The 24,236-nt window shown below is 46.4% G+C and overlaps 1 protein-coding gene and 1 long non-coding RNA gene across 2 annotated transcripts in view; both read left to right on the plus strand.

Moving 5' to 3' along the window:
• The first annotated feature begins 9,426 nt into the window (after window positions 1-9,426).
• Pef1 (penta-EF-hand domain containing 1) overlaps window positions 9,427-24,236 on the plus strand; it is a 24,817-nt gene continuing 10,007 nt past the window's right edge. The window contains exon 1 of the mRNA XM_031378820.1: window positions 9,427-9,597. Coding sequence (XP_031234680.1) covers window positions 9,574-9,597 — 24 coding nt within the window. The 5' untranslated portion in view covers window positions 9,427-9,573. The remainder of the gene's footprint in view (window positions 9,598-24,236) is intronic.
• Window positions 11,900-15,202, plus strand: LOC116096725. The gene is made up of 2 exons (XR_004121087.1): window positions 11,900-12,817; window positions 15,083-15,202. It is a non-coding gene; the product is annotated as an uncharacterized LOC116096725 (long non-coding RNA).

A 24,236-nucleotide genomic window follows, 5' to 3' on the forward strand; every position in this document is an offset into this window, starting at 1 on the left:
CAGCTGCATCTTCTCTGTCATTTGGTCCTAGGGTTATGAAAGGGTATGTCCCTCAGGGCCTTGGCAAGCCTATAGGCTATCTGTTTGCCCTGTCCCCGCTCCATGTACTCCCAGGACATGTCGTTTTGGGAAGAGGCACTTGTGAACCAAAAGCGGCTTTGGAGACTGCATCCTGTTCAGAAAGGCTGCTCCCTATCTGCCTCCCGAATGAACTCAGTATTTGGCACCCCATTCTTCGAGTGACCAAAGGCCAAGCTAACTTGCACCTGGGGAGATGCCATGAAGCTCTGAGGTGTGCTCGTCTTTCTGGACACCCTTCGATGCATGCAGGCACTTCTCAATGCGCCAGTGATTTCATGACTAGAAAACCTGCACAGACCTGGGAGGAGGGGGTAAGGGGCCTCAGCCTCTGCCTAGGCAGCCAGGGGATGCTTCTCTGGGAAATGAGATGGAGCCTCCTTCCTGTGCCCACGGCGGACTCTGTCACCAGCTTTCTAGCTTCAGGCAGAGACTTTTAAACTTCAAAGGGTGCTTTTTGTTATTCAGACGTGCGTTTATGCCCATCTCAGGCTGGGCCGGCAGAAATAGCTGGGGTTAGATCATTGAGAAGGGGTCCCAGGCAAGCCATGATTAGATCTAAGCTTGTGGTCCACCAAGTCCACTGGGGGTTTTCCATCTGCTGTGCCCTCCATATGTAAAAAGGACAGGAAGAAAAGAAGAAGACAATGAATTGAACATTATAGGAACATGCTGTCTCGAGCGTCTTTCTTCTCCGCTCCTCAGATCACTGGTCCTGATGGGCCCGCTGCCCAGGGAGGACGCACTAGGGCAAATCCAAGGGGACTTCCAAAGAAAGTCTATTTTACTGGCCCTGGCTTTCTGGAGGGTTTATTCGAGTTGGATAAACTTCAAAGGATCGCAGAGCAGGCTCAGAAATGTACTCAAAGTCTAGATGTTTATCCAAACTGCCTGAAGCCTTCAGACTGGCTGTCACATCTCTCCAGAGCTGGCATTTCAGTACATTTTTGAACATTCCCTTCTCTGATTTGGGTACCAGCTTCTGGGTGGCTCTTCAGAACCTTTGCCTATTTTCTTTCCTGCCTGAGACAGAGGGGTATGCCCGTGGCCAGACTGTGTTCCCCAGCCCGCCAGGCACCTCCCATGCTGTTTTTAGATATAGAGGGAGACTCGGTTTTCTTTGCATCTCTCATCAGCAGCTCTCAGTTAACTCTGGTTCTAACAGAAACCATTAAAAAGCAAGTACATCCTCAGCGCGATGAAGGAGCAGCCAGGTTTTGGACAGTGGATGGGGACAGATGTTAAAGCACTCCTGTTGGAAGGCCCACTTCTACTCTCAGCTCAGCCTGTGAGGCGAACTGCTGATGGGTCCCTGTGACCAGGAGCCTGTTGGCTCAAGTAGAAAGAGAGAGACGCAAGGACCAGCTGTTGAATGGAGCAGGTTGGCTCTGAAGGCCAGAGGGGGGTGGGGGGGAGACTGGCATGGGAGACATCAAACGCACACCCGTTGAGGGTCACTGAGGCATCAACCCTTGGAAATGGGAAATGGGAGTGGAACGCTTCCTTCACTTTCCTCCTCGGTGAGATCCATGCTGCTCTCTGGGGGATTCTACAGCAGGCTAGGTTGACGCTTTCAAGATTTGAGTGCCTGTCTCCCTGGAGTTTGAAACTGCTGTATTTTCTTGGACCATGAAGAACCAGATGGGAAGCTTGCATTTTATAGCCTCTTCGTCTGTGGTCAGCAGAAAGAAAGAAAGAAAGAAAAAAAAATCTGCTCATCTCGCTAGTTAGCTCAGGGGCTGGAGAAGCTGCAGGGAAAAGGAGGAGGGGTACGGGGCGGGCCACGCTCCACAGGCAGCTTTCCCCACCCCCTCCCTGTTCCTCGTCTCCACTCCTCAGTCTGCTCCAGAGTTTCAAGGCGACACAGAGATCCTTCAGATTGACAAAGTCTAACTTGAGGAGTCCATTTCCTCTTCCTAGTTTGTGCCAGGAGCTGTACTAGGCTCTGGGGAACCTGCAACAAACTAGACAGATATGGACCCAAGCCACCACAATGACAATAGACACAAGTAGTTAGTTCATTAAGCGATGACAACAGAGTTGGCTGGTTGGGACAGTACCAGGTGGCCGGGGAGGTGCATCGCCGCGGGACCTGACTGTCTAGACAGAAGTTGATCCCGGCACAGGGACCAGCATGTGCCTAGGCCCAGAGATGATTGAGCACAGCAGGCTGAGGGAGGGGACACTCACAGTGGGGACTCGGTGCTTGAGCGCGAGCACCGGTCACAGTCACGCAGCGGGTAGCCGCTGGTGAGTTTTAAACAAAGGTTTGCCTAATGGGGAGTTTGCCAATTGCAGTGTGAAGAATGGACTGGAGAGCCCTTAATTTGAGAAGCCCAAGGCTATTGCATATTTATTCTGCAGAGAGAGAGAGAGAAAATAGCCATGTTGGAAGCCTTCGGAGCTGAAATCTTCCCCTTTGTCATAATATTTTCCTTCCACCACACTTAACACAATTCAGCCGCATTCTCGCTTCACATGAGGTCTGTTAGCCCCTTGCAAGAGATGCTCTTTCCTTCCTTCTGTAATGTTCCCATGGTGCCAGGGGGCCAGGTACCTGGGTGTGCAGTTCTCATTGACAGTGGGTTCTACAAAACACCCTGCAAACCTCCCTCCAGTCTACGGAATCCAAAAAGGAATCCAAACTTCAAATCTGGACCTGGTTGGAATCAAAGAGAATTCCATAATGAGGTGGGTGTTGGTATTCCTCCCTTCACAATTGGGGAAGTCATGTCTTCCCCTTCCAGTTGGCGAGGCCCTCCTTTCATTACCCAGCTCTGCTTCACCTCTGATGGTCAAGCACCCTTCCTTCTGAGATCTCCTCCAGAAAGCTCTCACTTCCCGATGAAAGGCGAAAGGCGGCAAGCCAAGCTTTCTCACCCTTTCCCGCAGAGCTGAGACAATAACAGGAACGCCCGCGCCCACTTCTGTCTGCCTCAGGTGGTTAAGGTTTGGAAGTGAGCGGGTTGTTTTTCGGTCTCAGAAAGATTTCTCTTTCATCTGCCCCTCCAAAATAAACACACCTGCCTCCCTGCCTGCCATTTGGCTTTGGTTGGTGTCTGGCTGCTAGAGAGGAGCCTTGGAAGCACCCTTCTGACCCCTGAATAATGCAGACCTCCAACTGTGAGTGAGGTCTCCTAAGCCTTTTACTGGAATAAAAGAATGCAAAGAATTTTTACTTTTACGGAGTGGGTGAGATTGATGAGCTCAGTGGTTGCTGGTGACACGACCAGGACAACCAGGACGACTTGGTTCTGTACCTGGGATTCACGTGGTGGAAAGACAGAACTGACTCCCTGAAGTTGTCCTAAGACCTCCACACACTGGATTAGGCAAGCATGTGTGCTTGCATGAGTGCGTGCATGTGTGTGTGCACACACTGGATTAGGCAAGCATGTGTGCTTGCATGAGTGCGTGCATGTGTGTGTGCTTACGTGAGTGTGTGCATGTGTGCGTGCTTGTGTGTGTGCGCACACACACACACACACACACACACACCACCCCCTCTGAAATGCAATAATAAAAGGTGGTGAGTCCTCAACACTTAAAGGAGCCTGGACGAAAGTGCTTGTGGAATAAGGGTGTGTGAGTCCCATGACCTCACATAGCAGGCTGGGTGTCTCTATTCTTTCTTGACCTTCAGCCCCATACCTCAGAACCTCATCCTTATTGAGATTTCATAGTTCAGACCCACCAACAGTTTTCAGAAGACACTATTGGCTGAGAGCATCAGCTCTTCCCTGGGCGTGCTGGGCAGGATAAAAGCCTGGCATCTCAGCCGGGCGGTGGTGGCACACGCCTTTAATCCCAGCACTTGGGAGGCAGAGGCAGGCAGATTTCTGAGTTCGAGGCCAGCCTGGTCTACAGAGTGAGTTTCAGGATAGCCAGGGTTACACAGAGAAACCCTGTCTCGGGGAAAAAAAAAAAAAAAAAAAGCCTGGCATCTCCATTTTTATTTCACATGCCTCCTTTTGGGACTTCAAACTTTCAGTCTGGGGTCAGGAGGGCTCTGACAAGGCATCACACCTGCCACCAAGCCCAATGGCCTGAGTTTGATCTTTCTAGCCCTGGTGGAAGAACTGACTGTAAACAAGTGTTTTCTGATCTCCACATGCGCAGGACAACGGCACTTGCCTGAGTGAACAGGAGCACACCACAAAATAAATACAATGTAATCAAAACCTTTGAGTCAAATTCCTGCTCATCTCTGCATGTTAATCATTTAAGGAATGTTCTTGCAGAACTGTTTATCTTCTCCATTCAAAGGTAAGAGTGGCTGAGGTATCTTCAAGAGTTGAAGAGACGCCATAACATTGTAGGAGAAGGCGAGAACCTAGGAAATTGGGAGAGGGGGTACATACTCCAAGAGGCAGCCAACAAATGAGAACATCTCAGCCAGCCATCTTCTGCCTTGGAACTTTAAGTTGTCCACAGAGCTAAAAGGTGATCGGACGACAGTAAATATTCCAACTCACTGTCCCTTCCTCGCCCAAGCTAACGAAAGCTAAACTCACAGACGCAGTTATTGCCTGTCTCAAACACCAACCTTCTGAACAATGTCTTTGACTGCAAAAAGGCACTTTAATAGAGTGTGGCTGTTTCTTCCTTGACTGGCCAGAAAAGACAAGCCTGGGTTTTGAATCTAAGGCTCATCTTATTCTGGGGCAGTCACATTTACACAAGGGCTGGAAGGAACCAGTTTGTCTGGCTTGCCCCCTCCCGCAAGCTTATTTTTTATTTCATTCATATGAGTGTTTTGCCTGTATGCTTGTGCACCACATAGATGCGGTGCCTGTGGAGGCCAGAAGGCGGCACTGGATCCAGTCAAACCAGAGTTACCTACAGTTGTGAGCCACTGTGTAGGGCCTGGGAACGGAACCCCGCTCCTCTAGAAGAGCAGCAAGTGCTGAGCCACCTCACGCCTCACCCTTTCATGCAAAGTGCTTCTCCTGTGCTCTGCTTTCCTCAGAAACGCCCCAGCCTCTGGTTTTTGAGGCTTTCTGGAGAGGAGCTCTAGAAAATATCCGACTTGAGGCTACCTCATGGAAGGACTGGCTTCCGGGTTCTCCAGTAGTCTGCCAATTGCCAGCTTTTTGGTTTTTGTTTTTAGACCGTCTCACTATGCACGCAGCCCAGGATAGCTTCAAATTTAAAAGTGTTACACATCTATAACCTAAGCACTTGGAAAGTGGAGGCAGGAGTGTCAAGAATTCAAGGTCAGTCTTGACTACATAGCAAGTTCTAAGCCAGCCTGAGCTACACGAGACCCTAAATGAAGAACCAAAGAAAAGGCCAAACCACCCTCTTACCTCATCCTCCCAAGGGCTGCAGGATGAGGTTATTTTATTTTATTTTATTTTATTTATTTTTTCAAGACAGGGTTTCTCTGTATAGCCCTGGCTGTCCTGGAACTCATTCTATAGACCAGCCTGGCCTCGAACTTAGAAATCCCCCTGCCTCTGCTTCCCAAGTGCTGGGATTAAAGGTGTGCACTATCACTGCCTGGCTGGCATCAGGCTCTTACATTCTAGACCATGAGAGTGGCACCTAGAAACCTCTAATTGCTTTAAGCTTGACGGGACCAACTAACTCCATCTTGTTTTCCTGGCTTGTTCTGAGTCATGCTCTCTGGCAGTTCCCGCGATTCCAGGAATTACAGGTCTGACTGATAAACATCATGGGTTTGTAGCCCAAACTATGCCTCAAACAGCAGCAACTTTGCTACTCTGTAGAAGTTTCTGTATAATCCACCCTGAGATAATGATTACCCAGGCCACAGCTGGAGCAAGACTGCTTTTGCCACCAATCTTTGTCCTTTACATAAACTCAGAGCTCTTCTTAGCTCTGTGAACACAGGATGGAGGATACTGCTTCCTGTTTCTTGCCATGATGGCTGTATGAAATCAACTTCTGTCCTGTGTCAACCACTTTTTTCTGTTTTGTCTTTTGGGGTGAGTGGCCAGGTATGATTTATTGAGTCCCCCACTCCCGAGCCAGACTTGTGGCCTAGAACTCAATATGACATTAATAATAGCATTGCATTGTTAAGATATTCTGAACTTGGCTTCTCTGCCAGTATTTTTTATGTTTATTTATTTTATGTGTATGACTGTTTTGCTTGTGCATATGCATGTGTACCACATGTGCATGGTGCCCTTGGAGGTCAGAAGAAATCCACTGACCTCGCTGGAACCGAAGTTGTGAATAGTGTGAGCCATCATGTGGAATGCTGGTGGCTGAACCTGGGTCCTCTGCAAGAGCAACCAGTGCTGTTAAGCCATCTCTTCAAAATGAGCCAGGTTTTTGGAGACACGATCTTGCTATGAGGCAGTTATCCCCCTGCTTCAGCCTCCCACATATCGAGACTACAGCTATGCACCATCATAGCCCAGGTCACCATTTACCTTTTTAAAAATTATTTATTTAATGTATATGCATACACTGTCGCTGTCTTCAGACACACCAGAAGAGGGCATCGGACCCCATTCCAGATGGTTGTGAGCCACCATGTGGTTGCTGGGAATTGAACCCAGGACCTCTGGAAAAACAGTCAGTACTCTTAACCACTGAGCCATCTTTCCATCCCCCCATTTATCTTTTTAATATTAGGAATGTCATTTAGTGTCTCCAGTCCTCCGCCCCTCTCTAAATGGGTAATAACATTTATCTCAAAGAATATGCTGTAATTGAACAATATGCAGGGCTTAACACAATGTCTCATAGTTAGTAAGCATAATAATAATAAACATTAAAACTTGATTCATGCCAGCTCTATTCTAGGTAGTGAGTACAAACAGAAGAGCTGGAGAGATGGCTCAGCCGGTAAGAGAGTTTGCTGCTTTTCCAGAGGACCCAAGTTCCGTTCCCAGCACTCAGATCAGTTGGCTCTCAACGGCCTGAAACTCCATCTCCATGGGATCTGACGCCCTCTTCTGGCTTCCACAGGCACCTTCATTCACATGCACATACACACACAGAAACACGTAAGTATATGTAACTATAAATAAATCTTTACACAAGGACAGGACAACCCTGCAATAAGCATATATGCCTTATGATGTGCATCTAAATCCTAAAAGGGGACATTTTATGACAAAATGAGATACAGTGGTACTCCTGGTGACCAGGATGTACTTGAAAGACAAGGTATCTTGGGTGTGGTGTTGAGGATGCCCCCACCCACATGGCAGTATTTCAGCTGGAACCTGGATGACAAGAAAGAAAACACTGGAAAATGAAGGAGAGAGTATCTAAACGAAGAAAGGAGTGACTTCAAAGGTCTGGAGATGGGATGAGCTCCATTTGTTTTGGGGTGGTGGCCAGGCCAGTATGGCTGGAGTGAACTTGACAAACATAGCAATGGCGTCAGTGAGTCTGATGTCACAGGCTGGAGCTAGGTCCTGAGGGTCAGTAATGTTGGAAGGATGAGTTTAGATTGTATTAAGAGTGGTGAAAAACCCTCAGAGGAGTTTAGAGAATGACACTATCTATTTCACATTTTAAGGAGCCCACTCGGGCTTCTAGTGGAGAAAGGAGCAGTGGTAGAGTTCAATACAAAGACATTGGTGGTGAGGCCAGACCACAGAGGGGTCCTGGAGCAGGGTGATAGTTGGAACATGGAGCAAAACCAGATGATTGATTATATATATGGATATACATACATATATATACATATATATTCTTATTTTTTTAAGATTTATTTATTATTATACATAAGTACACTGTAGCTGTCTTCAGACATGCCAGAAGAGGGTGTCAGATCTCATTACGGATGGTTGTGAGATCTGGGTTGCTGGGATTTGAACTCAGGACCCAGTCAGTGCTCTTATCTGCTGAGCCATCTCGCCAGCCCTATTCTTATTTTTTAAGGAAAGCAAATGTAGGTGGGGGTGGGGGTGGTGTGTGGAGAGACACCCAGGATGACCCTGGGTCTTTGGCATGAACAACTGCGCAGATTTTCTGAGACAGAAGGGATGAGTTTTGTGGAAAATGATCAGAGAATTCTTACGCTGGGCTAGACTGTGATACAGTGGCAGTACTGGGAGGGACTGAGAGGAGTGGCTAATGGGGTGGGAGCCATGAGAGAGGTTAAAGGGAAGGTGGGACAGAAGGACTGGATGTGAGAGGCCGTTGGTCTTTATGAATGAGTGGTGTAACCTGAGTGTGAGCGGCTGTGACTAGTTCACTTTTAAGTTAGCATTGTTCTAACTCGTATTCGAGAAAACTGTGACTTGGAGAGGCTAGCTGACTTGCTCAAGATCACACAGCTAGAATCTGTTTAAAAAAGAAAACGAACAACAGTGCTGAAGCAGGAATCTGAGCATAGAAATAAGGCAGCCGGTGCTGGTGGGTGAAGCTGGGCCAGATTGCTGAGGGCCTGGAGCATCAGTGTAAAGACTCTGTCTTCCTCTGTGGTAAGGATGAGGAATGTGCTTTGCGGACTGTCTGATGGACAGTACTGTGATCAGCAATGGGTCTGGAAAGTGCCTGGCTGGATAACAGCTCAGGAATTTTTAATTTAAAAAATATAGTGTTGGCACGGTAGATACTGGGGATACAACTATAAGCCAACTAGACACAATTCTTGTCCACATGAGAGTTGTTGTTGTTTGAGACAGGACCTCATTATGAAGCCTGGAGGTACCTATGTAGATATGCTTCTTCCACCTGCTGAGAGTAAAGGCATGTGCCACTATGCCAGGCCACTGGGAATGTAACTATCAAATAAGTATGAAAACAAGTTTAGAACCTAAACCCCAAGGGACAAGTACAGGATGTTGGTAACTTAGGAGCTGAGATTTGACCTAGTAGGGATAAAACCTCCTTGTTGAGACCTAGCCATCTACTGACACTAGTTCTAGGCTGTACTTCGTTGACGAACTCACGGTAAATTTAGGCAAATGAGTCATTGCCTTTCTGAGCCTCAGTTTCCCCATTCATAAAGAAAGAAGCACCATGTCATCTTAATTTTTCTTCTACTCTGGCGGTTTGACCTTTCTCCACTGTCCAAAGGCTTGTTTGGTATCCAAGTTCTAAATAGCACCCGCATTCTAGAAGAGGGTTCGTTCCCAGTAACCATGGAAACTGCCTGAGAGTTAAAAGTAAACCGATCACAGAAAGTGATGTAACTAACACGCGTCCCACTTGCCAGGTTATAATATGGTCACCGTAGAAACAACAGACCCAGTCTCCCATTAGACTATTAGGTCTGACCAGGCCGGAGGTTGGCTCCAGGAAAAAAAAACAAAACACGAAAAACAAAAACGAGCCACCACCGCCAGCCACATTTCTGGACACTACTACCCTGCCCTCCACGGCTCCAGTCTCGCTTTTAGGTACTCGCCCACCCCCTGTTTCGTCCAACTTCCGTTCGTTGATCGGAAGATTGACAGCCTATCGGTTCAATCACAAGCGGGCCCGCCCCAAAAACCCAACAGGAGAGGCATTGTGAGCAGGAAGCTCCGCCTACCACAAATCTGTGACGTCATAACCGCCATGGCCAGCTATCCAGACGGACAGGTGAGTTGTAGTGGCCCCTGCGTCAACATATGGGCTTTGTCTATAGATCCGGTACCGCTCTCCATCCTCGGCTCTTTATCCCCACTTGATCCGCGCCCTTTCCACGCAGAGGTTCACTTCAACAAGACCCTGCGTGAGCAAGAAGCAAGAGGGCCAGTCCGTCGCGCTCGTTTTACGTCACTAGGACCACTCGAGGGGTTGTTTATGCTGCGCAAGCCTGGCTTTGGGGCTTTTGCACTAAATAGATCCGGGCTGGACCAGACCAGGTTACACTCTCTGGTCTCCAGTGGGGCGGAGTCCTCTGTGCTCACGAGGCGTTTAGAGCTCGGTTTCCCTCGGAGTCCTTCTGGGTGTAGGATAAAAACAAGTTTCCCGACTCACTCAGCACTACGTACTGCGACAGAATAATTGGGGCAATCAGTGGTAGGAGGTGCCAGAAGTGAGATTACACTGCTCACGGTGGTCCAGCGTCATTTCACACGGAGGAGAAGTGAAACCCAGAGAAGATACGGAGGTTATCCAAGTTAGCAGGCAGTTAGGCAGCAGAGCCACGGTCAGAGCCTGGGTTGTCTGCGAATGCTTCTTCCTTTCTAGCCTGCCGTGAGCCGTCCAGGAACATCATTGCAGTGTGATTTTTGTGGCCAGAGCTAGGTGATAGAGAGGTGATCAAATGCAGTTTTGAGTTAAAAATCTTTGCCACACTAGTTTCAAGTGGTTTTTCGGAGCTAGTTTCCTCTTATAAACTGGATCAGGGAGTAGAGTCCACCCCTCACAGAGTTACCAGGAAGAACAATGTGATTCTTGTAAGCATATGCTGTGCTATACAGTAAAGCGTAACATCACTTTGTAGAATTTTTCAAAGCAGGTCCTTCACTTCGAAATAATTTGGACAAAATAATCGCCCTGATCACAGAGTAATTTAAAGAGATTAATCTCATGTATGGAAAATGGAAGGCAAAATCAAATGGTTCTTACAAAGCTTTGATTGGCCATACTCACAAACCAAAAGATATTTAGAGGCCTGTGCAGTTAATACAGCATTTCTTACATTTACTTTGTGTGTGTGTTGGGGAGGGGTGGTGGTGGGAGGGTGGCTACACATGTGCACATACACAGGAATTATTTTTTTCTCTATCACGTGGGTCTTAGGGGTCAAACTTCTTGGACCTGGCAGCAAGCGCATTTACCCACTGAGTCACCTGTTGGTCCCTACACAGCAGTTGGGTCCCCATGGTGCCCATACAAGACCCTGTAGGCATGCAGGACTTACTGTTTTGACTTAAAGCTGAGGGACCCAGAGAGGGTTAAAGGTCACACATAGCAAGTGAGGGTGAGGCCAGGGCTAGAACTTTGAATTCCATTTATTGCATACTTGGCAGAAGTGAGTAGAGGCCAGTGTGGGCTCCAAGGAGAACTATCACACCCGTGCTTCCCAGACTCCATCCCACTTGCTGGGTTTGTGAGATGTTAATGGGTGCTGTTAATAGAGGAGGCTGCTGTGGTTAAGCAAGCTTGGGAAGGGCTCTGTTAATACAGCCTGGTAATGTTCACTGTAAATCTCCCAGAAGGGCATAGGATGCGTCATATTTCTAAAAACTTTCTTAACCAGGGACCACCCTACCCCATCCGTCTTGTATTGTGTCTGTTCTTTTTTTTTTTTTTCTGTGACAAGCTGGTGTTCCACAGGAGCTCAGGTTGGCAAAGCATTCCCATAGTACATATTTTTAGTGGCTGGTGTGTATCAGAATTACCTGAGAGCTTGTTTAAAGGACAGATTTGGGTTCCATCTGAGACCTGCTCTGAGCTTAGATGGCACAGATCCCACCCCCAAATTGTGAGAGGGGTGTGTGTGCTTACCTGTGTGGGGCCGGTGAGCATCTGGAAACCAAAGGTTGACAGTTGAGTGGCTGCCTCAGTTGTTCCCCAACTTATTTTTTGAGGCAGTCTCTCACTGAACAGGGAACTCACTGAGCTAGATTATCTCGCCAGTGAGCTCCAGAGAGTCCAGGGATCTTCACTGCCCCTGCCTCCCCAGAGGCACTGAAGGTCCGTGCAAGTAGGTCGTCTAGCTTGCATGGCAAACAGTATACTGATGGAGAGATCCTCCTAGCCCCAGTAATCTAATCTGCATCTTAATAAGTTCTGGGGATGAGTTGTGTATACTCTAGAAGCAGTGACAGACAGACCTACCTGGACTAGAGTCCAGCCCTGCCCACTTAAATGTTATATGCCCTTGGATACATCATGTAAGGGCTCAGGGCTTTAATTCCCTTACCAAAGAAAGGGAGAAATAGGCCCCGTGGAAAGGGTACAAGAAGGGTGGGATGCAGCAAGGCATGTAGGGAGCTCTGCAGTCACAGGTGCATAGGGCGTGGCTCGGTGGCGACACTTGATGCCACTGCCATGACACTTTGCCATGCTGCCTGGGCTTATGTTCAGGGCAGAACACTGAAAGGGAGCGCTGGGAGAAAATGTCTGCAATAGAAGAAGAAATGTCGCTTTTATCCCCGCCTCCTCATCCCAGGTGTTCTAAGAAAGGAAAACTGGTTGTTTGGAGTCATGCAAAGGCTCAGGCAGTGCTGCCTCCCTTCCACCCACTGGATACTTCTGGAGGATTACAGCCGTTGGTGGGAGTCACAGTTCCTGTAATTTTCCATTGCCTCCGGGCCCAGGGTGCTCAAGCACTGCCTTGGTATTGGAGTAGCAAAAGTCAAGTACCGTTTGGTTCAGTTGGGGAGCCTGCTTGATGGAACTCAGTGCTTCAGAGCTGATGAGCCAGAGAGATTGGTCTGCACATCCCTACTCTGCCAGCTTGCCTACAGAAATTTGTTGTAAAGACCTGAAGCTCGGTTTCCTGTTCTGTTAGAGTGGGGTCATAGCAGTACCTACACGAGACTTAACTGTGAAGAGAGCTAGGGTCAAGTGTGGCTTGTAGTAAATACTCCTGAATGGGAGAGGAGCGCAGCTTTGTAGACCGGTAGGAGTGGTTTAAGGTGTTAGGATAGTAGGAGTGGTTTAAGGTGTTAGGATAGTAGGAGTGGTTTAAGGTGTTAGAATAGTAGGAGTGGTTTAAGGTGTTAGGATAGTACAGGAGGACGGCCCAGGGGTGGGGCAGGAAGAGCCACCAGGAGGTGTGAGCTGGGGGAAGAACAAAGCAGTATTCCAGCTAAGGAAATAATCTCACAAAGACCAGGAAGCAAGCAGGAGAGTGCATCCCACAGTACGTTTTTCTTAGTGGTGTGTTTGTATCAGAATTACCTGAGAGCGTGTTTAGAGAATAAGAAAGTCCAATATCTTGGGGAGCAGTTTTAAAATTAGTCTGGTTTTAATGATGAGGAAGACAAGAAAACGGGACCAGACATATAAGCAAGGGCTTAATCCCAAAGAGACTTGTATATCATTTTGAGGGGACTGATTTCCTCCTAAGAGTATTGAGGGAAGGGAGCTGGTGAAGGAGTTTGTCACATTTGTCCTTCAGAGCTGTAACTATGGGGCCTTGAAAGAGATGGAAATGGGAGAGGGTGAGGCAAGGGCAGTTCCAAAGCCTTAGAAATCCTCTCAAGGACGATGGGTGGCCTGGTGTGACAGGCTGTTGGGAGGAAGAGCTGAAGGAACTCGTTTAATTCAGGTGACAGAGGGAGGAAGGGAAGGCCCCTGAGAGGTCTCCAAGGCTTTGGTTTGGACGACTTGGCAGCAGGAGGTACTAGGAGATTGGAACAAAGACGCAAGGAGGGAAGATCAGGAGGCTGTTGGGTATGTGGGTCTGCAGCTCAGGGGAGGTGAAGCTGGAAAGAAAGATTTTGGAGTGTCAGCACTGAGGTGGTAATTAAAGTCTTGGGACAGTTCTTGGCTTGTTGTTCATTGGTTGCATGTTTCTGTCCTTTAAATATTTTAGAAGGCTCTGCTGGTGATTGCTAAACCAGTCCTTCTGTCTTCTTGTGGCTGCTTAACCCTTTAGCTCAGGCCCTTCCTCTTCCTACCAGGCACCTAAAAGCGAGCTCTGAGCAGGCTTGCCTCTGCTGTAGTCTCTTCTCTTTCTCAGGAGGAGTCAGCATGGACCTGCCTTGATACTTCTGAGCCTCTCAAGGGCTTGGAGGTAGAAGGAACCCTTGGAACTAAAAGAGTACAGGAATTTCTGAATCCGGAGGGTCTGAGCCCTGTTGTCACCTGCAGGAGTGCAATTAGAGACTCTGTTAACTTCGAGGTTGAACTGAACTGTCTTGAGGTCTAGGTGCCACAGTGAAAAAAGAATGTGATCTGAAATTCTCTCTCATGGGTGCCAAAAGATCACCCCCAGCCTTTTCCACAACCTGTGTCCAGTGGAAAGCCGTGAGACCTGACAGGTGTTTGGCACAGACATATGCTGGGCCCTCATGTGTGCAGGCGCTATTTTGAGTCCATTTCTCATTTTAGCTGCATGATTTAAATTATACTAAACATTAGGCATCTTCATTTTCTTGTCTCTAAAATGGGGATGCGCATTTAGCTTTCAGGATCAAGGAACCAGCAAAAGCTGATTAACTTAAAGCACCTCACGGAGCCTCAAAACCCTGAAAAAAATACCAAGTATAGCTTATTTGTATCAGCTAGGACCTAGAGACAGTTTTTCTATGGTGCTTCAGAAACCATGGTTACTGAACCCTTGTCTTTTGCCCTCCACCCCCAGTTTGTGTTTATGGGTCCGAAATGCTGCTAGAAAATGTCTGCAGAGGCTTGAGAGGGGAACACAGAGTCCAAGATCTGCCTGTCATTTCTGGTTCAGACCTTAACTTGCAATTCAGTGACCCCGGGACCAATCCAAAGTCTCCTCCCCAGCCTGTTGTGCCTTAGTCGATGGCTCTTCCTTGTTCATCATGTGCAAGCTGAACTCTGAGTCATTCTAAACACTTGGCTTTCTTCACCCCACCCCACCCCCATCTCTTGCCTAATCCAATTAGTTGCCAAGTCATGTCTAGTCTCTCTCTGAAATAGCTTCAGAATCCACCCGCTCTTCCCATCCCTGCGCCTGCTGTCTGGTTCATGCCCTGCCTGCCCAGCACCTGGGCTGCTGCCCTCCCAGCTCATCCTCCAAGCCTACACTGGCTAATTCTCCAAACAAGGCTCACAGCACACTCCTCCTCCTCTGGAGACCCTTCTGTGGTGCTCTGCTTTCTCCAGCATAACTCTGCAGAACGGTGCTTGTTTGTATCTAAGCACTATATATGGAGGCTTATAGGTACCGGGCACTATGCTTGGCCTGTGGCTGAGGACGGTGGTGGTGAGGACGGTGATGAAAGAAACTGCCTGCCCCTAGGGAACTTCCTGTTGGGTGAAGGAGACATTGCTCAGGCATGGATAGCTTACCCATCTGAAAAGCATCAAGAGCGGTGCTTGGTCAGGGAGGATGTGAAGGGCCTTCCTTTCTGGGTTCACAGTGTGCTCTTGCCATTCCCTGACCACACCATGCTCACTCCTAAGTCTGCTTTATCTTCTTGTGTTTCTTTAGGTGGAGAATACCTCTGCATCTTTCAAAGGCCAGCTTGTCACTACTAGCTTTGATCAAAGCAACTTTTGGGGGAGGGGGATAGATAAATACATAAAAACAAATAAACAATGTGTATGCTCATTTGCTTATTTGGTTCATGCTCTTCCAAACTTATGTAGGGATGGGACATGGGACCCTCTGGGTTTCCAGAGGCCCTAGCTAGTAGTGCACAGAGGTAGACTGGAGAGGGAATGTAGCTATAAAAGCTGTAGGTCTCTTCCAGGAGACCTAGCTTCTGTAGCTGGCTCCACACAGTCTATGTGTGACTTCTCTAAACTCAGGTTTCCTCTCCTCTAGAGGGGCACTGTTCATTAATAGTTACTGCTTGTCAAGATCTTGTTCCATCAGGCTTCGTGTGACGAAGCTCATTTCTTTTCTGTAGCAGACAGTGTGAGGCAGGCACGTTGCCTAAGGCTCCTGAGGCTTAGTGAAGGGAAGTGAGCTCTCAGTGTGCTGATAACCTTTTCCTGAAAATACCTCTTTCATTCAGAGACTGAACTTTTTCTAGACCTAGGAGGGAGGTTAATGTGCCTTGAGGTCAGTAAAGACTGGGTACTCGATCTGCTGCCTACTGTGTACTCAGCCTTGTAAGTTTAACCTACCTTTATGAGAAAAATGTAACCAACCTTACCTGCCTTGGATTCCCTATGCAGTCAGCTTTTATGACCCAAGCTAAATGCAGAGCTTTACTTTTAAGTTATACACTTCCATGCCCTAACCCAGAATAATGCATGTGTGTTGTGGTTCTTTGCTGGAAGCAGCCAATGTCTCTGCAAAGTTTCGAGCACTGTCCTGGTGCAATGACATACCTTCTTCCTTATACAACCTTCTTTAGCAAAAAAATCTCTGTAGAAAAGTATCCCTTAAGAGCTGCATGGTGGCATGCGCCTTTAACCCCAGCACTTGGGAGACAGAGACAAACTCTGAGTTTGAAGCCAGCCTGGATTACAGAGTGAGTTCCAAGATAGTCAGGGCTGCACAGAGAAACCCTGTCTACAAAACAAAACAAAACAAAAGTATCCTTCATTTCCTTTGTGGGCCATTTTTCTGTGCTGTTCAGTAAATAAAGAGCAAAGACCTCTGAGTCCAACAGAAGACACCAGGAGAGGTGGAGACGCCACAGCTGCGCATTTGTCCACTCACTCCAACAGGAGTTGCTCCATTTTTGTTCCTTATTACGTGAGGAGGAGGAGGAGGAGGAGGAGGAGGAGGAGGAGGAGGAGGAGGAGGAAGAGAAGGAGGAGGCTGTCCTGGAAGTCTCTCTATAGACCAGACTGGCCTCAAACTCACAGAGATCCCATCTGCCTCCTACTCCTGAGTGCTGGGATTACAGGTGGATATGTGCTCCCATACCTGACTCCCTACTGTGTTAGTGATGAAGTTTGTGCCTCCAGTGTGATTGATTGGTCTAAACTCACATGAGCATCCAGAGAGCCCTAGGAAAGAAGCATTTTTAATTTTGGACATTTTGGTCCCCAAAACAGACAAAGAACAAATGGAATCTCTCCAAAGCTCCTTCCTTATCTACCCGCAGGGTGGAGAGGCTCCAAGGACAAGGGAAATAGTCTCAGATTGGCTAGATTGGTAGGTAGGTCCCAGGAGCAGAGCACATACACACCCATGCTTACTCTTTTTCTGTCTCTCTGTATTGCTCAGTGAGGCTCCACTTCTCAACTAGTAACAAAGAGCAAGCAGGCTTTCCCAAAAGCCTGTTGCCTAAGTCTTCTTCTCTTTGGCTCTCAGACTGCTCTTACTGTGGGGAATTCTGTCCCCTGAAGCTCACAGGTATGCAGAGCAATTGGAAACTTTACTTAAAGGGATTGGAGCAAAAATATCATTAAGACAGATTTATAAACTATAAGCTATATTATCTATGGTACCCTAACCATAGGACACTCTTGTGATTCAGGAGTCTTGGGAAGGAAGTAGTGACCAGTTACATTGCTCTGTACAACCAATTCAACTAAAACATTTGATCCTTTGGGACCAGGTTGGGGTAGCCATACAGCTTTCCAGAAGAAAAAGAGATGTCCCAGGAATGTCTCCTATTGAATCTTTCTCATCTCCACTGCTTTTGCCAACACCCATGAAGAGGCCTAAAGGAAGCTTTTCAGGCAGGAGAACTCATGCCTGCATTTCCAGTCTAGAGTAGGACCAAGCCCTGCCCATGAAGGGCTCCATTCGCTACCTAAAGATCTCACAAAGCTTGTTACATAGAATGAGGTTCACACCATTTTACTAGATGAGTAATGGTGTTATTGCAAATACATGTAAGTGATACCTTTTGATTGCCAAACCCTTATAGAAACAAGTTGTTACCACTGGTTAATAATGGCTTCGGGAGTGAGTGAGCAAATGCCTGTCCATTGTTGCTTACAACCCAGGGCCGCGCTCACGCACACACCACACACACACACACACACACACACACACACACACACACAATGCTACTTATGATCAATTAATCAGACAAGGAAAAGTTGGAAGCCAGGCTCAGCAGCTCTCGAGCCCTCGGCTACTACAATGGCTACAAAGTTCCTGATCCTAATACTTCTCAGGGTCCCTTTCCACTGTCAGAAGTCTGCAGAGCCCTTTATAGATCATGTTGGTCACCCACACAGCAAACTATGGAAAACCAGACAGATAATAAAGATGTTACTGTCACTTTACCTTTCATTAGCTCACAAAAAGGCAAATTCTGACTGCAAAACAAACAAAAAAACACTCTTTGCTTGGCAGTGGTCCTGTAGATTTTTAATCCCAGTACTCTGGAGGCAGAGGCAGGCTGATCTCTGTGAGTTTGAGGCCAGCCTGGTCTATAGAACTGGTTGTAGGACAGCCAAGGCTACACAAAGAAACCATCTTGAAAACTAAAACAAAAAAAAAAAAACCCTCTTCTTCACTGTGTATTTGCTGATCTTTTTCGTGATATACTGATAGGATAAAAACTCACCAAAGCCTCAGCACAGAGGGGCTGCAGGCTGAGACACTGTAGCAGCCTTGTAGCCCTCTGCGTTTCAAATGTGGAAAAAGAGGTCATTTCCAAAACAGTGTAAACAAAACTTACCGATAACGTCAGTGTGGTAAACCCCTTCCTAAAATAGGCCCTGATGGGAAAATGGTTGCACTGGGCCAGTCAGTGTCCATCTCAAGGTGATATCAAAGGCAATCCAGTTTGGGGTAACACAAGATTGAGTGCAAAGGGTGGCTGGATGATACAAGCAGACCCTCTTTGATTCCCAGCCTGTGGTGCCGGTCCCCCCCACCCCTGGGCTGCCTCAGTGAGAGCACCACAGTCTGGAATCAGTTTCCACAGCTTGTGGTGCCTCTGCCGCACGCCACCCAGCTCCATCCCAAACCTAAAACATTAAGAGGTTTAATTACCAAAAGTAATTCTAGATTAGATTTATCTATAGTTGAAGATAACAAATTAGGTGTAGTAGAAGAGGTAAAGAGGCACACCACAGGTTGTGAGAATCCCTTCCAGTGAGTGTTGGACTTGACTTTAGAGAAATCATACTGAACTATGGAAGGAGTTTGGCTTGCCCAGAGAGCTCTTTCCTCTAGATCCCACTGGTTCACATTACACTAGCCAGATTACAGTTTATTCCCAGCTGCTCCAAGAAATTCCAAATTAACAAAATTGGTTGTTATGCTGTACACAACCCCGCAGACCCTTGATAATGGTTGCTAAGCCAAGAACTTGGTTCCTCAGAGCACAATAGACTCAATTGGTGTTTGTATGACTGAATCCCCATGAAGGGCATTAGAGACACAACAGCTGGCGTTTCTATTATAGCTAAATAATCCTGGCCTTCCATTTGGCACATTTAATCCAGTTTTAGACTTTCAGTGAGTTAGTGACAAAAGTGATAGCTTTCCAAAATCAAGTTGCCATTTTTCATCCTGTTATGTCACCCTTAACTTTCTCCCCTGGGGTGGAGACCTCCTATCTCAATGGAGTAGTGACACTTCTGTATCTGAGTGTCCTTTGTCCTTAGGGCCATGAGAAATATCCGCCCAAACTTTCTTGGATAGAAGATCCCCCTGATAGGGGAGATCAGTGGTCAATGAATGGGAACAAACTTAGCTACCTCAGGTAATCCAGGAGTGACTTCAGACAGACCATACAGAGCATTATTTAGCGCCTGGAATAATCCTGTCTTCTGTACTTCTCCAAAGTCTGTTCAATGGAGACTTTCACATGATCTCTGTGCTGCTAATGCTTGTCTTTATTCCTTGGTGCCATCCCATCTCTCTGAACTACTGTGTTATAGTTACTGATTTAAAATTAAAAGTTTTTTGATGTTCCATTATGCTGATGATATGAGTTTTCAGTGCCTACTGTCATAAGCAGGCACCGATCTCACTTCCAATGAAAAGTACTTTGCTAGCCTCCAATAGGAGGTATACAATACCTACCAAGAATTCACCTTATTGGACAAAACTGGCCTGATATGTATTTCACTATATGGATGATATCCTATTATGCCAGGTCTGGACTGACTGCAGAAGGGACGGTGTGACATGGTTCCTGCCCCTGGAGCAGGGCCAACCGGAAGTGGGTCTTCTCAAGTGCTGACTGTTGTGTAGGCATAAGGCTTCTTTACATGATGATGTACATACTTTACTTCATGCCTCTTTAGGGGAGTGTCCCCCCACCCTCTGCCAAGGTTAATGACTCCATGACAATCTGAAACAGCAGGATTCTGGGAAGCAACAGTGTGTCTGAAGTTCCTCAGCAAAATGGCAACGCTGTGACCTTCAGGACAGCTCTTAAGGCTGTGGACAAGAACTCTGAAAACATGAGTTCAAGAATATATAAATCAGTGTAAGAACTGTTCTTTACAGGATTTCTCAACTGTGCAAAATATAAGGATTCCGTATGAATTGTGTGATGGGCTCCATGGACCTGAAAGAACAGTTAGCTGCACTAATGAGTCAGTCAGGAAGATGTTAAGAGTCAGTAAGGAAAGAGATGTGATTAATAGATGACCAAAACCTAGCTAAGAAGAAAGGAACAGTTAGAAACAAGGCTCAGGTAGATGGTTATATGATATTAGTGGGAAGATGGTGGTCTCAGAAGAGTGACAAAGTAGTATAGCAAGTTACATAGAGCTTCCTTTTCATTTGCTTAAACATCTATTACTTTATTTTCTAACGACTCAAAAGATTGTATTTTTCTTTTTTTTTTTCTTTTCTTTTTCTTTTTTTTTTTTTTTTTTTTTTTTTTTTTTTTTTCGAGACATGGTTTCTCTGTGTAGCCCTGGCTGTCCTGGAACTCACTCTGTAGACCAGGCTGGCCTCGAACTCAGAAATCTGCCTACCTCTGCCTCCCAAGTGCTGGGATTAAAGGCATGCGCCACCATAGCCTGGTCAAGATTGAATTTCTTATAGAACAAATCCTACTGATCAGACGGACTTGATCTTTATAGACCGGTCTGCTAATGGTTTAGCAGCTATAGTTAAAAATGGAAAGTCCTTTCCAAAAGGGTTGACCTTAAGTCAGCTCAAAAGGCTAAGGTAGCAGCTGTAATCTGGGTTTTTGAAGTGAGTGAAAACTTCCCTACTAATGTTTATGTAGATTCATAATATGTGGTTAGGCTGTTTGTGAATGTTGAAACAGCTATAATTAATGTAGATAAAAGTCAGATTAATGTGTTACTACAACACTTGCAAGACTTGGTCCAAAATCGGAGATTTCCTTATTTTATGTCTTATATACGGTCAACATACTAATCTCCCTGGTCCCTCATCAGAAGGAAGTCAGAATACTGATTCCCTGACACAAAGAGTTACTCCTGTAGTTGTAGATCCTGTACAACAGGCCCAAGCTTCTCACACTTTACATCATCAAAATTCCCAGGTGCTGAGATATCCTGGGAAGCTGCAAAGCAGATTGTAAAATAATGTCCAGCTTGTCCCCAAGTGTCATGCTCCTTTACCCATGGGAATGCATCCCTGAGGCCTAAACTGGCTCATTGGCAAATGGCTGTGGCTTATGTCCCTTCCTTTGGAAGACTTACATATGTTCATGTCTGTGTGGATACCGGTTCCCATGTCATTATGACTTCTGCCAGGACAGGAGAGGCTGTTAAGGATGTGATACAACATAGGCTTTACTGCTTTTCTTACCTTGGAATTCCTCTGTATATAAAGACAGATAATGTACTCCTGCTTATACAGGCAGAGCCTTAAGGCAGTTGTGGTACCTTCTCTATTACTCCTACTGCGGGAATTCCCTGTAATCCGAAAGGATAGGCAGTTGTTGAGAGATCTCATCAGATGCTAAAATCTCAGCTTAGAAAATTGCAGGAAGGAGATTTTTAATACTATTCTCCACATCACATTTTGAATCATGCCCTTTTTAATTATCTCAACAGAGATTCAAAGGCCTAAGCCCTATGGCACACCATTGGGTGTAAGGTCAGAGACACCCTGCCTATGTTAAGATGGGGAGACTTACTAACATAAGAATGGAGAGGTCAGCATGTCCTTTTGACATCTTGTGAGGCTATGCTTGTGTTTTTCCCAAAGATGCCAAAACCTAGTCTGGGTCCCCAATAAACTCAGCAGACCCTGGGCTATGCCTGCTCCTTTTAAGACCAGGAGGCAACACCAGAGAGGGAAGAGACAGATGGCTCTACTTCCTGTGAAGACTAAGTTTTGTGAGCAGTCATCCAAAATGATGCAGACAGAAATCCCTGACTCTCTGGATAAAACAAAGGAGGTCCTGGAAGTTGTCAATGATCTCCTGCTGGCTGGTGGGGAAAGACCCACTCCTCAGGAGAGACCCACTCCTCGTGCAGCATCTATGAGTGATGGCAGCATTCCATCTTGGGGTCATATCTTTGACCCAAAAATTGGAAGCCCGTGTGGCAGCTAATCACCTGCCCTCCACTGCCCAGAATATGTTTTTGGCTATGCTTTTGCTTTTGGCATGCAAGGTAGGATGTCCTTAACTTTTTTGCTTGTCTCTTCCTGTTGGTATGGCTCAGCCTTCAGCTGTTTATTGAGCTTATTTACCTGCTGCTAGTATTTCATCCTAAATCCTGGCGTTATGGACTTACTAAGATCACGGCTTACAATACCAACATGCTTGGAGGGGAATCTAGTTTTTAACTAGAAAGACAAATGATAATTTTACTTACTTGGGTCAGTCTGACTGTTTGCCAGTTTGATTTTCGATTGGGATGTCTGTGCAGGGGTGCTTTCTCTTCAAGAACATACACTGATTGCTGATTCTCCCTCTCTGCCAGTCCAGACAAGAGGTGATGGTGCCCATCAAGATAAAGAGGGATGTATGGTTTTTAAAACTGTTCCTGCCAAAGCTTTATAATGCCACTCATTACTATACAGGAAATTATCCACTTCCCACTAAGCTTTCTCCTTGTCAGCGGCTGAGGATTAAGAATCTGTTTGGGAAAGAGTTCCTAAGGAAAGATATCCTCTATGGTTTAGATGTGGCTTTAAGGCTAAAACTGTACATTACTTCCCCTTATAATGTAACAGCTTTTAAGCTCATGGATTGATTTGTCAGTAGTCCAGAGCATGATTATAAGATTCAGCTGAATGATGTATATGAAAAGCCTTCCTTGCCAGAAGAGATAGCCAGTGCCTGGTATCCTCCAGGCTGGGCCTTTCCTGTGATGCAGCCACATTGTCTTAGGAGAGATTACCCGTCTTAGCCAGATTTGTTTAGGCTGTTTCTGCTACAATAAGGTAACTCTTTTGCTCTCTTGAGGTGCCAATAAGCAAACCCCAGCCCCTGTGTTAGCATGTGTTGAGGCTTCTTTCTCTGCACTGCATCAAGGAACAAGGGGAAACCTGAAGCTCATGCCATCAGTTCATAGCTCCTATCATACTAGATACACCGACTGTTTTATCCAACTGTATAGGATCTTTATCCAAAGATGTCTATGTTATACTTAGACAACCTCTATATGTTTTATTGCTTGTTAATGTTACTGGCTTGTGGTTCTCCAACCCTGGTATAGAGGCTTTGCATAGGGCTACTTTGGCTCTCAAGAGATCGAAAAGATTTGTTGCAGCCTTGATATTGGGGATCACAGCTTTAATAGGTGTGATTTCTAGGTTTGCTATATCCACTACATCCTTGGTTAAAGAGATTCACATAGCATATCATGTAGAACAATTGCCCAAAAATGTGTCAGTAGTACTTACAACAGGAGAATATTGACAGGGAACTTCAGGACAGGCTTACAGCTTTAGAGGAAACAGTTCTATTTATGGGAAATCAAATTCAAAATGTTAAGATCAGGCTCTCGCTGGGTGGTGGTGGCACACGCCTTTAATCCCAGCACTTGGGAGGCAGAGGCAGGCGGATTTCTGAGTTCGAGGCCAGCCTGGTCTACAGAGTAAGTTCCAGGACAGCCAGGGCTACAGAGAAATCCTGTCTTGAAAAACTAAAAAAAAGATCAGGCTCTCAGTGCAATGCCATTCACTGGTGGCTCTGCATTCAGTTGGTCTGTGTAACCCCCTTGGAATCTATTACCTTTGAACATGACTGATCTAAAAGTCAGTCTTACTTAAAGGGTCTTTGGAACAATTCTAGTTTGGCTTTGGATATGGACTTCCTACATAAGATCATGGATATTAGTAAATCTAAAGTGGGATCCACTTCTGTTAAGAAAGTGTTGCTGGGCAGTGGTGGCTCATGCCTTTAATCCCAGCACTTGGGAGGCAGAGGCAGGTGAATTTCTGAGTTTGAGGCCAGCCTGGTCTACAGTGAGTGAGTTCCAGGACAGCCAGGGCTACACAGAGAAACCCTGTCTCGAAAAACCAAAAAAAAAAAAAAAAAAAAAAAGTATCTGCAACCTTTGTCTCTGCTGTCCATGAGGTCACTACTTCTTCTTCCTGGACAAATTTGCTAATAAATGGAGGAATCAAAGTTGGTTTATTCATGCTGGTTTTATTTCACCTTCCAGTGCGCATCCAGCAAGTTAAGCGCTTAATAACCACACTCATAATCAACGTTCACACTGTTGAATTGAAACAGAAAAGAGGAGATACCAGGTCTGGAATGGCTGCAGAAGGGACGGTGTGACATGGTTCCTGCCCCTGGAGCAGGGCCAACCGGAAGTGGGTCTTCTCA

The sequence above is a fragment of the Mastomys coucha genome, unplaced genomic scaffold (genome assembly GCF_008632895.1).
Source record: "Mastomys coucha isolate ucsf_1 unplaced genomic scaffold, UCSF_Mcou_1 pScaffold18, whole genome shotgun sequence".
Classification (NCBI taxonomy): Eukaryota; Metazoa; Chordata; class Mammalia; order Rodentia; family Muridae; genus Mastomys; species Mastomys coucha.